The sequence below is a fragment of the Lepidochelys kempii genome, chromosome 21, assembly GCF_965140285.1.
Source record: "Lepidochelys kempii isolate rLepKem1 chromosome 21, rLepKem1.hap1, whole genome shotgun sequence".
Lineage (NCBI taxonomy): Eukaryota > Metazoa > Chordata > Testudines > Cheloniidae > Lepidochelys > Lepidochelys kempii.
In genome coordinates this window covers 961884-976490 of record NC_136400.1, presented here as the reverse complement: position 1 = coordinate 976490, position 14607 = coordinate 961884, and the positions used below count along the sequence as shown (strand labels likewise).

General features: G+C 40.8%; 1 protein-coding gene across 1 annotated transcript in view; it reads right to left on the bottom strand.

The window, feature by feature from the left end:
- TRIM33 (tripartite motif containing 33) overlaps nucleotides 1–14607 on the bottom strand; it is an 81041-nt gene that overhangs the window by 10022 nt on the left and 56412 nt on the right. Inside the window, exons 8-13 of the mRNA XM_073320068.2 lie at nucleotides 13138–13255; nucleotides 8353–8597; nucleotides 7904–8068; nucleotides 6669–6869; nucleotides 3199–3331; nucleotides 107–170 (exon numbers count right to left, since the gene is read on the bottom strand). Of these exons, the coding sequence (XP_073176169.1) occupies nucleotides 107–170; nucleotides 3199–3331; nucleotides 6669–6869; nucleotides 7904–8068; nucleotides 8353–8597; nucleotides 13138–13255 (926 nt within the window). The remainder of the gene's footprint in view (nucleotides 1–106; nucleotides 171–3198; nucleotides 3332–6668; nucleotides 6870–7903; nucleotides 8069–8352; nucleotides 8598–13137; nucleotides 13256–14607) is intronic.

Here is a 14607-nt window from a genome sequence, read left to right as displayed (position 1 = left end):
TATAACAGTAGCTAATAGTGACTTGCTGTTGATTTTAGTTTAAACTTTAACATGTTCTTTACATTTGATTTTTCAGCCACACACTGTTAACTAAGAACACACTCACCTGCCTCTGCTGCCCGTGCTGGAAGTGCTGGGTGGCCTCACGGGGGTGTGGGAATTGGATAACCCTGAAAAAGTATAAATCACTTTTCATAAATATCTACCGTAGGTTACATATAACTAGTATTCTACAACAACATAATTGAAAGTGATGCTAAATGGAATAAGTCAGTGATTCATGCAAGTCAGTGATCCTTTAGTCCACTGGCTATCAACCTTTCCAGATTACTGCACCCCTTTCAAGAATCTGATTTGTCTTGCGTACCCAAAGTTTCGCCTCACTTAAAAACTACTTGCTTACAAAAATCAAACAAAAATCCCAAGTGTCGCAGCACATAGTTACTGAAAAATTGCTGACTTTCTCATTTTTACCATGTAATTATAAAATAAATTAATTGGAATGTAAACATTGTATTTACATTTCAGTGTATAGTATATAAAGCAGTATAAACAAGTCACTGTCTGTATGAAATTTTATGAAATTGTACTGAATTCCCTAGGGCTTTTTATGTAGCCTGTTGTAAAACTAATAACTCCTCACTTAACGTTGTAGTTACGTTGAAAACACAACTAAGCGAAACAATGTTAAGCGAATCCAGTTTCCCCCGTAAGAATGAATGTAAATAGGGGGGTTAGGTTCCAAGGAAATTTTTTTTGCCAGACAAAAAGATGACATATACATATGCAGTATAAGTTCTAAACAATTTTAAACTACCCAGCAGTGTTGATTGTGAAGTTTGGCTGACGTGGTGCAGTCAGAGGGTGAAAGAGGGTGGATTGTCCGGCTGCTCCTCTTGCTGTTCTTTCCAAAGTGCTGGGGGGGGAGGGAGGGGTGCTAAAACCCTGGCTCTGCCCCAGGCCCGCCCCTCACTCCCCCCCAGCCTCCTGAATACCGTGAAACAGCTGATTGCTGCAGGCGGGGGGTGGGGTGTTGCTGATCTGCGGGTCTGCTGGCGGATGGAGGTGCTGGGGTGTGTGTATGTGTGTGGAGGGGAGCTGATGGGGGGCTGCCAGCCCACCCTGGTTCCAAGCCCCCAATAGCCAAACAATGTTCTAAGCAAACATTGCACAACTTTAAATGAATATGTTCTCTAACAGATCAGCGATGTAACAATGGAACAACGTTAACTGGAACGATGTTAAGCGAGGAGTTACTTTAGGTAGATATCTAGATGACTTGATGTACCTCCTGAAAGACCTCTGTGTACTCCCAGGTGTACATGTATCCCTGGTTGAGAACCACTGCTAGTTTAGTCCTTGGCTCAAACATAAAAAAGCAGATCTGATACAGAATCTGGCATGTTTGCGTTAGTTTGTCAATTGCCTTTTCATTTATAATCCCAGTAACTACTTAATTTAATACAAATATAAAAGAGACCAATATTCTAAATGCCTCTTTTTATCATCTATGAATTATCCTGATCTGGTCATCACCACCACACGTTGCAAATAAATGTTAGTCTCTGAACAAAAGTTGTCACTTGTGTTTTAAGTTTCTAGTCTTATTTTCAACCCATGTTTCAGGACCAACTTTCTACTCATCTGTTTTAAAACAGCTGGATTGTTCGCTATTGCAAATAAAGTCAGCAGAAAGGTAGACCCACAGCATGCGTTTTGTATGTGAGCTTAGAGAAAATACATTTATACTGTAAGCATACACTAACTCACAATTCAGACCAAGCTAGCTTGGCAGGCTGCAGGGAAAGAACTAAATGATGGAAAGACCTGTATGGAATTGCTGAAACCTGTTTTTCTTGTGACCAGTATTTCTGAAATAGCCATTTGCATTATGGAATGTTAGGTGATTTCAGTAATGTAATTTGTTCAGATGCAGAACAAAAGCTTGGTTCAAAATTATATGTACTTCTAAAAGAACTGTGCAAATAGCAAACTCCTTACGTAACTCTGGATCTCTCCCTAAGCAGGGTATCTAATGAAATTCGGTAAGTTCCCTTCACAAAACCTGGAATGGACTGGAGCTTCATAAGTCAAATCATTCCAACTGAACTGTGGACTCAGAGCTAAGTCTGCAAGGTGATATGGTAACAAAAAGGTCCAATGGACTTTTGAGGAACACAGAGGTCTAACGTCACAGCACAGAAACGTGCTGGACCCTCTCTGGGCCTCTGGAATACTGTGTTCCCTTTTGGGCACTTCCTTCACATAAAAACATCGTTTGGGGGAAAAAGGGTAGGGTGCTAGAGGGACTGATTTACAAGGAAAGGCAAGTTCATGACCAAAGTCTAGCGGAGTGTTTCTCAAATGTGGCCACCACGGGCTTTTCTTGCAGCCACAGCCTGCTTGGTGGTGATATGGGGGGGAGGGGAGGGCGCAAAGCAACAGCCCCTCCACCAGGGCCACCAGCAGGGGCAGGTCCCCGCCCCATTCTGGAGCCACAAACACTAGCAGCAGGCAACCATTGAGAGTTCCCCACCACCCGAGGGGCAGTTGGGCTTGGGCTTCCGGCTTCAGCCCTGGGGTGGTGGCGGCTCCGGCCATGTGGCAGCAGGCTCCATTCTCCCAGCTGCAGTGTTTCGGGCTCCAGCCCCGGGCTCACCCACACAGGTCCTCTCCACCTCCCTCCCCACCTTTGGCTTAATGTGTCCCCCAGCTTGCAGGGGCCGAGTAAATCTGCTGTGAAAAGTGATAATATACAAATATCACTTTTCACAGTAGCAGATTTACTAGATAACAAGTCTTAAAAAAAAAATCAACTAAAAATAGCAAAACATGTAAAGCATTTTATTTGTGTTTCTGTTTAGGTCCAGTAAAGAACAGAGACAACTGTACATTATTTTTTATTATTGAGTCTGCAAAAAAATCAGCTTCAATAAATTGCAATGATTTGGACATGTATATGTGCATATTTGTTTTTCCTAAAGTTAATTAAGTATTTTAGGAAAAATTGTCAGAGCAGCCACCAGCAAGAGTTGGTGGCCAAACTCTGAAGCCACCAAAAACATTGTTGAGAGAACCTCTGGGTGAACGTACCAAAAAAGGAGAGGAATATTACTTTCTTGTACATTGGGGAAATCACTTACCAATTGTTTTAAGCCTAAAATATCAAAAATACCTACCACCCTCATTCCCGCTTACCTGATGATCCTGGAGACAGGGCTGAGGGTCCTGGGGAAGGATTCATGGTGCTTGTAGGCTGAGGGGGTAGGTGACTGCCTGAGATGTATCTACTTAGTAGGTTATCTAAATTACTTGAACCAGCATCTTCCAGCTGAAAACAAATCAAACAAAAACAAATTTGAGCTGGGGAAGTCAAATGAGATTAAACCATTAACAGTTTTTCATCTATATGCACATGTAAATATACATGCATGTTAGATTAGCTGAACTGTTTTACCAAATTTAAATTTGAAAATGGTTTTCTACCAGTGTAACTCATCAGTACTTATGAGAAACACTTACACAATTACTACCACTTAATAAAGATAAGCAATATTGATTCACAATATATTCTGAATCCTCATCTTCTAAGAATTACAACCTCCATTCAGAAAACACTTCTGTACTTGCAAGTTAATTTCTTACACCTGATAATGCTGAACAATGGACAAAACCTAATAAAAACAGTACCAGAATTTGTGATTCTCGGATATGCTTTAATTTTAGTCTTAATAGTCAAGACTCACTGGCAAGCATATTAGGGGGCCTGGTGTTTAAGTTGGCCTTTCAATTATTCACTTAAATGTCTTCACCATATAAGAAAGAAACTCATTTCACCATAGTGGAGCAATTTAAATCGACTGATATAATTCATTAGACTTTTTTTTAGGTCCTTGATTAAATCAGGTTGAGACCGTAAAATCAATTAGAAAATTTATATTACAACTTCAGATTATAAATATATAATGATTAAATTATAAATGCTTTTAAAAAATGCTATCCTCCCAGTATTTATCTTATTTGAATTTTACAAAAATATAGCACTAGCTATTTGCTTATCAATATTGTAAGAGTTTGTGTTGTTCTCACAATAAGGATGCTAATGACACACTAGACTTCTCTTTTTCAGCAAACAATAATGAAGTGTGAAAACTTCAACAGAAAAAAAGACCTATGTAAAATTTGAATTCTTACTAACAGGAAAATTAGAACAAGTACAATTTAAAACTATAAAATAAAAAAACCTAGTAACCTGTAAATAAATATCTATTTTGACTAAAAAATTATTTTATCATCATCACTCTCAGTTTCACTAAAGACAAGGGTTCTCAAACTGGGAGTTGGGACCCCTCGGGGGTCATGAGGTTATTACATGGGGGGTTGCAAGCCGTCAGCCTCTACCCCAAACCCCACTTTGTCTCTAGCATTTATAATGGTGCTAAATATATAAAAAATTGTTTTAAGTTCATAAGGGGGGGGGGTCTCATGCAGAGGCTTGCTGTGCAAAAGGGGTCACCAGTACAAAAGTTTGAGAACCACGGACTAAAGCCAACAATTATAAGAGTAGTCATGAATTAGGAAACAGTAGTTTCATACCCTATCTCTCTAAAGGAAGAAAGATCTGTTGGAGGTTAACACAATGAGAGGTTTCAGAGTAACAGCCGTGTTAGTCTGTATTCGCAAAAAGAAAAGGAGTACTTGTGGCACCTTAGAGACTAACCAATTTATTAGAGCATAAGCTTTCGTGAGCTACAGCTCACTTCATCAGATGCATATCTGATGCAGTTTCCACGATATGCATCTGAGGAAGTGAGCTGTAGCTCACGAAAGCTTATGCTCTAATAAATTGGTTAGTCTCTAAGGTGCCACAAGTACTCCTTTTCTTTTTGCGAACACAATGAGAGGTGCACGTAGCATTTATACAAGACTTTACGTTTTCAAAACACCCCAAAGTCACCCAGTTAAGCTTGTGTTACGGTATATCCTACCATCAGACCCTTCTATCTTGGTGGCCATAAAATTTGTTTAAAACTGCAAGGCCATAGTCTAGTGAGCTCTTCTTTTCCAGTGGCTCAACAACAATGAGCTTCAGCGCTGCAGACCAATTTAACCACCTCAAAAATGTGCCATAGGTGTCCTTGAGCCTATGCACATTTCTCTGTTTCCTGATATGCTTTTAGGCAAGTAAATTACTTGATTTGATGAGCAATAGCAAAATAGGCTCTAGTTAAATTAGGGCTTGTCTATATGGAAAAGCTATTCTGAAGTAAGCTAAGGTGGGAATTTAAATGGATATAGTTATACCAATATAGCTTATCCCCCTACACGGGGGTACATTAAATCCTATGTCAGCATTGGGAAGAACTAGATCAACTGCTGAAGTCCCTTCAAGCCCTACATTTCTCTCATTCTAGAAGAGTGCCTTTTTATGTAGTTTAGGTCATTCTGAAAGGGGTTTAAGCTAAACTGAAAAAAGCCACCCGGACTGGAATGAGAGTGACCACATGGGGAGTTCTACCGGTATTAGAGCACCAGCTTTGCTATAGTCAAGGTTCAGCATTGCTTTCTGTTTAAAGGTGGTCTATTCTAAGTGCTCTAAAATCCAAGTGCTCACTGTCTTAAGCTTGCTGTGTCTCAGAGGTGCTTGATAGTGTTAGCTGACCAAGTTTGGGGTCATTTGAGCCAGTGGAGCCTGAGACAGCCCCCCAAAAACATAACAGCATTTTACAAAATGATCTTTTACTTTTTTTTTTTTTTTGCACACAACTGGACTTAAACTGTAACTATGATCCTCCCATAACTGATCTCAGTTGCTCAGGATCTCTCTCAGGTAGTACTGGGGAAGCAATACCAAAAAAGTTAATGGTGACGTTTGTAATTCCACATCAGTGTGTGCCAAACTGACATACCTAAAAGAGTGAAACGTACATGTGCAGCAAGATTAGGGGTCTGTTCGAGCAAGAGGGTTTCCAGGCAGTCTGTTGTCACAGTAATGGAATGGCTGAAGGGGACATATTATGGTTACATGTTCTCTAGCATCTGTGAGGGCACAGTGATGAGTATGTTTTTTTGGTGTGTTAGGGCTTGGCTCAAACAGGACAGAGTTAAAATAAACCCCCACCATGCAATCTTAACTCAATATTTCCTTCTTTTCAGAGTTTGTTTTTAGCTACTCTGCACATTCTGGAACGACATGAGGCACCATTAACAACCTTAGCTCTGTATTCAAGTTTTGGGCATTTAAATAACTATTGGTTTATATACCAGCATAATTATACCAGTATAACTTTCCTGTGTAGACAAGCCATAAGTTACTGAAAACAGCCACCTAAGACTGACATTTTCTTGTGACTCCAAGTGTGCCTTGGTGTCAATTTTTTGTATCAAGCATTACATCACTCCATGAAGCGCTGCCTAATTTAACATTAGTATGCTGTATCTAAAAGCTGAGTAGATCAGCGCTGGATGGTTCAACAGTTGGTATATCCAACACAAGACTTCAAATTCCAGTTCTTACTACTTAGAATGATCTCAAACAGTAACAGCCTTATTACAGTCTTCAAGTAATGGTGCAAATACAAAAAACATATGAAGAAAAAAAGATTTTAATGAAGGAAAGTTAGTGATCACCTCATCTATAGCAGAATGAGCGGATTTTCTGCACTAACCTGTATGGGTGGAATATCTGGCAAGGAAGGTAGATTCTCTGGGTTTGTGACTGAAGGAATAAGTTCTATTGCTGTAACAGACGGACTTGTTGGACCACGGTTTGCATTTGCCATGGTAGCTGTCGTAGGACTAGTTGGATTGATAGTAGTGTTGTGCACTGAAACAACTGGAAAGGGCCCGGCATGCCCTGGGTTAGAATGCTGTTGGAAAAGTCAGGAAAAATAGACAACTATTGTGTTAGGGCTAAAGGCAGCAAAATATTCACCTTGGGTACAAAATTATAGGACTTTAAACTACATGCTGGTCCCCGACACCCAACCAGCTAGTCTCAATCTAGTTTAGCAATGTTTGCAGGAAATATGCAGTCCCTTTTCTGTATGAAAATTACAATCTAACGCAATGTAAACAACCAACCAGCACTGAACATTAGAATGGAACGGGGAAAAAAAGAAACAACAACTCTGAATCGCTAGAGATACTGGTGTACAGTGTGGATTTCCCATGGCCTCCTGTCTAGATCCTTACTGTTGCACATGGGGGGGGGGGGGAGGAGAATGGGGGAGAGAGGGGGGGAAGAGGTATTTTCTTAGAAATGCAGCATTTTAATCTAGGGATGACTTTAGCAGAAACTGCATTTGCACAATATTCATAGTTGTGCTGTTTTAAAAGCATTAATAAACAGGTTATGTTTTTGAAAAATTCTTCCCTTCTGCTTTTCTAATTGAGCAAACTCCCATTATTACAGATATTTTTATTCTGAATGTTTATGAAAGGTCTGCACCACTTTTTTGCAGATATATAGTGTCACAGCCATTGTAGCTCAGGACCAACATTTAGTTTAGAAAATGTTTTACAAAAATCATGAACATTTTTATTCATGCAATAATTTGAAAAAGAAACTCAGCAGCTGCCCAGCCACCACAAAGTGCAATGAGTCATTCGTGGTTCAGCTTCTTAGCTGACGAAAATGCAGAATGAAAACAATGGAAATTATTAGATTTTTCACACTTACGTAACTTTGAAATATCAGCCAGCACGTGACATGAAAAAGGTTAGCCACTCACAAGTGTAGTTCACATACAGCGGAAATATATACATTCATGTATTTTCACACACACACTTTCCTATCTATATGAGAACTGACAAATCTGCAGATAGTGATCAGTGAATTAAGTAAGTTTTTAAATGAAAGGTTAGTATGCTGGGGCACAAAAAAGGTATGCATAGTACATACTTGTCTCTGAAGGTGCGGCTGCATCATTGAGTACTGTGGTCCATTATGGCGTGGTATTCCTGGAATACGAGCAGCATTCTGAGCCATTCTCATCTGGTGTGCTTGGAAAGCCCCACAGTTCAAGTTACCCCTCTGCATGGTCTGCATGCTGATCAACCTAGGAGGCTACAAGAGTTTGTTTTTTTAAAAAATTCCTGCTGTTAACAAGAAAACGAGAAGCAAACCTTTTTCCATAGAAGTAGATGCAATTACTGATTTCCATAATCTCTAGAAAAAGCCAGTCATTGCCCTATTTAAATAAAGCATGTCAAATTTCATAAGACTAGACTGCTCATACATTTTAATTTAATTCTGTACAATATAAGTAGGTATCTGCTCATGTCAGAGAGGAGCAGAGTTAAGTCTTAGCATTACACTGCAATGTAAGGTAAGGTATTCAGGAAACTTGCCTGTTGCTGTAACATCTGAGGGCCTGCTTGCCTAGGAAGAGGCCCAGCTGGTTGTCCCATCCTCATTTGTTGCAATTGCTGGTGTTTTTGTGCATACACCTGCTGTTGCATATGCTGGAGCCGCAGCTGTGCTAGATTAATCTGTCCAGGGGCTTTGTTGATGTGGTTTGTTCCTGGAGGAACTTGTCCAACTACTACATTAGGAGTGTAGCTAGGGGTTGGTTTATTTTCAATAACAAGGTTACCTAAGGAATAGAGAAAAAGCAAGCTGGTGAAGTACAAAATTTCCACTTTAACTCAATGGCTGATAAAGATTCGAAACAGAAATCTCTGAATTTTTTACTTCAGTTTTCTCAGTATTTTACGTTAAAGGAAGGAAGCAATTTAAGTCTAAATTAAAATGTAAATTCCTCGACAGCCATTTGCAAGTATCTCTGATCTAGTCTAGATGCAGGCTAGCCAGGGCTGAGCTTGTCTTGTTACTCAGCTGGCGTAGTTTTTACGCTAAAGCAGGATAAAGCAGCATCACTCCACAATAATTGCAGGTCAGATAAAGTTACCTACAAGTTTATACCACTAAACTTTTTCCCCCCAATTATATCCTCTATAACAGACTGGGGCTTGGTAAAAGACTTTCAGACTGAAGTCTTAACATTTATTTTGGGAAGAGGTACATTTTGGGCAGAATGGGCACTATCTGTTGTGCCTTAGGACTTGTCTACACTAGAAAGTTATACCAAACTATACCAGTACAATCCTGCTAGTGTGAGCACAATTATCTCAGCACAAAGGTGCTTTATACCAGAATAGCTATTCCCGTGCAGGAAGGGGAATAACTATATTGGTATAAGGCACCTCTTTTATACTGCTATAACTCCATCTACACTCAGACGCGTATCCATATAACTATATCTAAAAAACTGAAAACGCTGCATTGGTATAACTATCAAGTGTAGACCAAGCCTTGGCTCTGCTTTGGAGAGATTGCCTCTAAATACAAGAGTAGATTCTTGTGTCCATTCAAATCCTTGGCTGCTGCTGAGAACTAACAAATATGTGGGACCCTACCAATTTCACGGCAATGGAAAATGCATCACGATCTCCCCCGCGGCTACGAGTGCCCTGCACAGCCACTCTCGGGGGGAGCTCAGACCCACCTCCAGGTGCCTCCCCCAGTTGCAGGATGCTCTGCAACTGGACAGCAGCTCCAGCGGTTCCTGCAGCTGGAGGCAGCTTGGGGAAGTGGGTCTGATCTCCCCTTGCACTGAGGAGCACCCAAGCCCACTGAGGAGCGCCCTAGGGGGATCCTAGCTCTGGCTGGGATGGGGAGGGACAGGACTTGTCCATGCCGTGAGTGGGCTCAGACCCGCCTCCACGAACCTCCTGCGACTGCAAGAAGTGCCACAGTTGCTTCCTTCAGAATCCAGCTCTGAGGGCAGCACAGGAGTGAGGCTGGCAATCCCGTGACCCCCCTACAACAGCTCTGCGACACCCCCTCCCCCATCCCCTTTTGGGTTGGGACCCCCACAGTTACAACACTGTGAAATTTCAGATGTAAACATGTGAAGTGACATTTATCAGTTTTCAAATCCTATGGCTGTGAAATTGACCATAATGGACTTTGAATTTGGCAGGGCCTTACCAATATGATAGTGATTTTTACATTGTGGAAATTTATGCACCATGAACTGTACTGAACTCCACCAACTCACTTCACACAGTCTAAAGAATATTATGGAGGCATCTTATGGTAACTCAATAGTTTGGGATCTGCTCTAAAGTGAGTTTAAAATGGGATATAAATTCCTGCTTTTTTATCAATGTGGAATTTCACACAGGATTCGTTTTTATGCTCTTTGAATTTTCTGTGCAGCTTTCTTTGGTTTCTCTTCATAAAGTGTTAATAGGAACCCTCTGAATTTGGGCTCTGGATGAAATTTTCTTTGATAGTCCTTTTAATTGATGACTAATCTTCACAAAACCTGGCTGAGAGGTAGCCCCTGAGGAGAACTGGTGTAAGGGGAAAAGTTTTTTTAAGGGTAACTTTTACCAATTTTTCACATTGTAACAGTGTATTCGTTGTGCACACAAACCTGATTGACTGAGGCTGGGCACATACAAACTTGGCTGGTTGATGTGGGGCTGGGGTTGTGGGTAGTGGGTGCACACAAAACCTTCGCCATGAAGAGCTACACCGTCTGGTCAGATTTTGTCCCACAACAGAGAACGATCAGCTGCTGCGCATGGACCTATAGATACGCTTGCTGAATTTCCATCCCTCAGGCCTGTGCCCACCTGCTCTAAAGCCAACCCCCAAAGCAGCATAAATTAGGAAATTAATCATAGAAAAACATTTGTAAGTAATTAGTGTTGCCTGACAACTCAAAAAGTTAAGCCACTTACCAGTACATGAGCCCGTGCTCTGACCCACAAGCAGATACCTTACCACCACCTCTAATGGACCCCATAGGCCATGCACTGTAACATTAACTCTAGCCCCTCAAGGGTGCCAACCTTTCTTAAACCCTTTTACACATAACGCCTTTACCAAACTACTCTCTCTCACCGCAACCATCACATCAAACATCCACAACTAATAGTGCTGGGGAAAAAAATCTAGCAACTGGGTGCAGTTAGAAGAATGACTGAAAATGGGGCAAAGTTACAGCTGCAGTGCATGGTCTGCGGTGTAGTCGTAAGGTGTCAACCCTGTAGTCCTTTACCCACAAGCTATATGTTATCAGGAAGCTTAACTTTCCATTTCTTTGCCTTTGTGGTTTTGTATGGGTAGCGACCAAAATTACTTTACAAAGTTTTGTGTATTAATTAATGGGCTAGCTTGGAACCAGTCAACTAGGTTATCTGGGTCATCCAGTCCTCTTAAGAGTTACACTGGCTCAAGCCATATTAAACACAGTAAAACATCTAGTGATTGGATAAAACTAAATCTAATATTATTCCTGATACAGAACTAATTAAGAAGGTCAAAGAGTTCATCCTTATAAGGCCCCTTTGGTAGGTAAATATGCAAATAAATAGACCAGAAATGTAGAGAACCCACTTAGTAGAAATGTATTTAGGCTTCACTGTTTTGACCAAAAAAAAGAGTACTTGTGGCACTTTAGAGACTAACCAATTTATTTGAGCATAAGCTTTCGTGAGCTACAGCTCACTTCATCGGATGCATACTGTGGAAAATACAGAAGATGCATCCGATGAAGTGAGCTGTAGCTCACGAAAGCTTATGCTCAGATAAATTGGTTAGTCTCTAAGGTGCCACAAGTACTCCTGTTCTTTTTGCGAATACAGACTAACACGGCTGTTACTCTGAAACCTATTTTGACCAAGTTTACCCTAATCTAAAACTAGGTAATCCTGCCAAAAGAAAAGGTTTTCAGAACAAGTCTATTAAAAATTACAAACTAAAGGTCTGGGTTCAGCAATTAGAAGAGGTTCTCCATCAGCTGGTGAAAGGAAAACAGAGTGAAGCCAGCAGGCACCATCAGACAGTATGTCACATCACAAATGTTTTGCGCATTTCAATCTCCAAATGGCAGGCAAATCTTGATGGAAGGGATAATCATACCAAAACTGGACAGACTCTTACTCTTGCATGGAAAAGAGGGATCCTGTATCAATGGACAGGCAAGCAAGGTCAGCCCAAGAAGAGAAGACACCAGGCATCAGTGTGACCAGCTACAGTGACCATATACTTAAAATGGAATACAAAGTGACTGAAGGGCCAAAATCCCAATAATATGTATGTAAGATCTTGACCACAGTCTTTGTTAAGAACTTTCACATAGGCCCAAATTCCACGGCTTGGTCTGAGGCATGAGGCTTAGTTAACAATGGACAATACATGGCTAAGAAAGCTGGGATAGACAGGAGACAACTTTGTTTGTTTCTACTATACATAAAATAAGATGAGACAGCATAACTCCAGGTGAAGAGCAGTAATTGGGAGGCTTATCAGGAGTTACAGGCACACAACTCGCTGAAAGGAGCCTTAAAGTCTGCTTCCTGGTGCAGGAAGAAGATAATGGTACATACTCCCCAAATGCCAACCAGAGTTCAGGGAGAGGCCTAACATGATAGCATGAATTATGGCATCCTCCCTTGCACAGATGCATCCTCCCTCACAGATGCCAACCCCAGCTCGCAGAAACGGAGGGGTAACCATAAACAGTCATTGCTGTGTACTGTTTACTGTTCTTTTTGCTTTAAACCCTCCAGGAATGTACCTGTGGGCCAAACCTGTCTGGAAAAAGCCACAGTCATTTCTATGGACCTGAAATCAGGATTTAATTTACACACTGCAAGAGGAGAATTTTCAGGGATAATACCTGTGCATTAGCAAACATGTTAACTTGAGCTATGAGCGGAGCCATTGTATAATCTTTTAGACTACTGGTTTATTGTGCTAATTTCATCTTGCTGCTAGAACCTATCCAGCGGCTCAGAAACTCCCACCCCATCGCTTCTCTCCACTCCTGACACCACATATAATCTATTGTAATCAACTGTTTAGCAGTGTCTCACTGAGCCTAATAAGCGAAGTGACACTCCACCAGTGCTGTGCGTAATAAATCCTCATGCTTGACTCTACTCAGTGTCCACTTGTGTTCCTTCAGTGACCAAAGCTCTTTCCATCATGACTGCCTTTAGGGTCTAACTACAGAAAAGATAAAATATTTAATTCTGTTTCATACCCGCTGGTAATACATTGAAAACTCCCCATACAATCCAGTCTCCCCAGAAACACTTTATACGTTTTTTTCTCACCTAAATTGACTACATTCTTTGCCCAGAATGTGGGGTCACAATGGAAGCGTATTGCTCCGTTAGCAGCTGGGACGGGATCACATCGTGCCTTTAAAATATGTCGCAACTGGAACGTAATCTGATGGGACACAAAACAAATTAAGATTGATTATGACATTGAATGTATGAGCAAAGAGTGAACATGTTAAGGAGAAGCATACAGTTAGTTCAGCAAAGAGCTGCCAGTTACCACATAAAATTATGACTTTCAACAGCCACTTAGGTCACTGCCAAAGAAAACTATTGCTGGATAGCGTTCCTTCTTAATCATCCACGTAGAGTCTTATTCGTGAAAAGTTAGTGCATCCACCATACAACTCACTTCATACAGTTTCGTAGCACATATCAGCAATGCTAAACACATGAAGGAGAACAACAGTAATCAGAATGATGTGATTTCAGATGTCTCACGGCCTGCCTCACTAAGATTCCCAGCTTTCCAGCAGACTACACTGTCTGTTTAGTGCTGACTGAATGCAAGATTGATAGTATGCAACATATTCTGGTCCCTTGGTTTTGCATTAATCCAGGATTTAATTAGTAATGATTAACCAAAAAAACCCAACTAACATTACGAAGTACTGTCCAATTTCTAACCTTTAAGTTTGCTCACCTGCTTTCAGGAAATGTTCTCAACTAGTTGTTTCTACCCAGTTATATAATAAAGGTGTAATCCAACTACTGTTTTAGAAATTCTTATGTTTGTAAGGGAAAAAGCTTGTCTAAAAACAGTTACTCCTTTTATCATAATGTAGGAAACCTTAAATACAACTCACAAGGATTGAGGGTTTATTTCGTTAGTGGGCATAGCTACTATACAGTGGAGTCGCATCTTACGCGGGGGTCAGGTGCTAAAGTCAGTGCGTAAGGCTAAAATCGCAGAGTCAAAATTACCACTGAAAATCCCTTGAATCGCCCATAAAGTACAGTATACTGTACATAGTTTTGTGTATACAACCCTATACAGTAATATGTATAAATGTATAATGTATACAGTAACGTACAGTATATAATAAAGAGTACATATGCAAAATATAATTTTACAGTACTGTATTTTTAATTACGGGGGTCATCAGGGCTTGATGTCGATCCAGGAGACGGAGGTGACGGAGAGCGAGTCGTAGACGAAGTGGTTGGCTCTGGTTCAGCTCGACAAGTTGATTGCGCAGGCTCATCTGCTGCTGGTTGTTTTTCCTTGAAAAACATGATCAGCAACTGTCGCTGTTGTCTCTTGAGCTGCTCAAACATTTCTTGATACGGTCTCAAATAGTCCATAATACGACGTGTGATTTTGAGGCTTCGTTCCATAAAGGGATTGTATTCAGAAATTAAATCATTCTTCATTGGCACATGCAGCTTCACCAGTAGTCTGCACGTTTTTGAGGTTGAAGCAGTTCCTAAAACTATTAAGCCAACCTTGGCTGGCTTTGA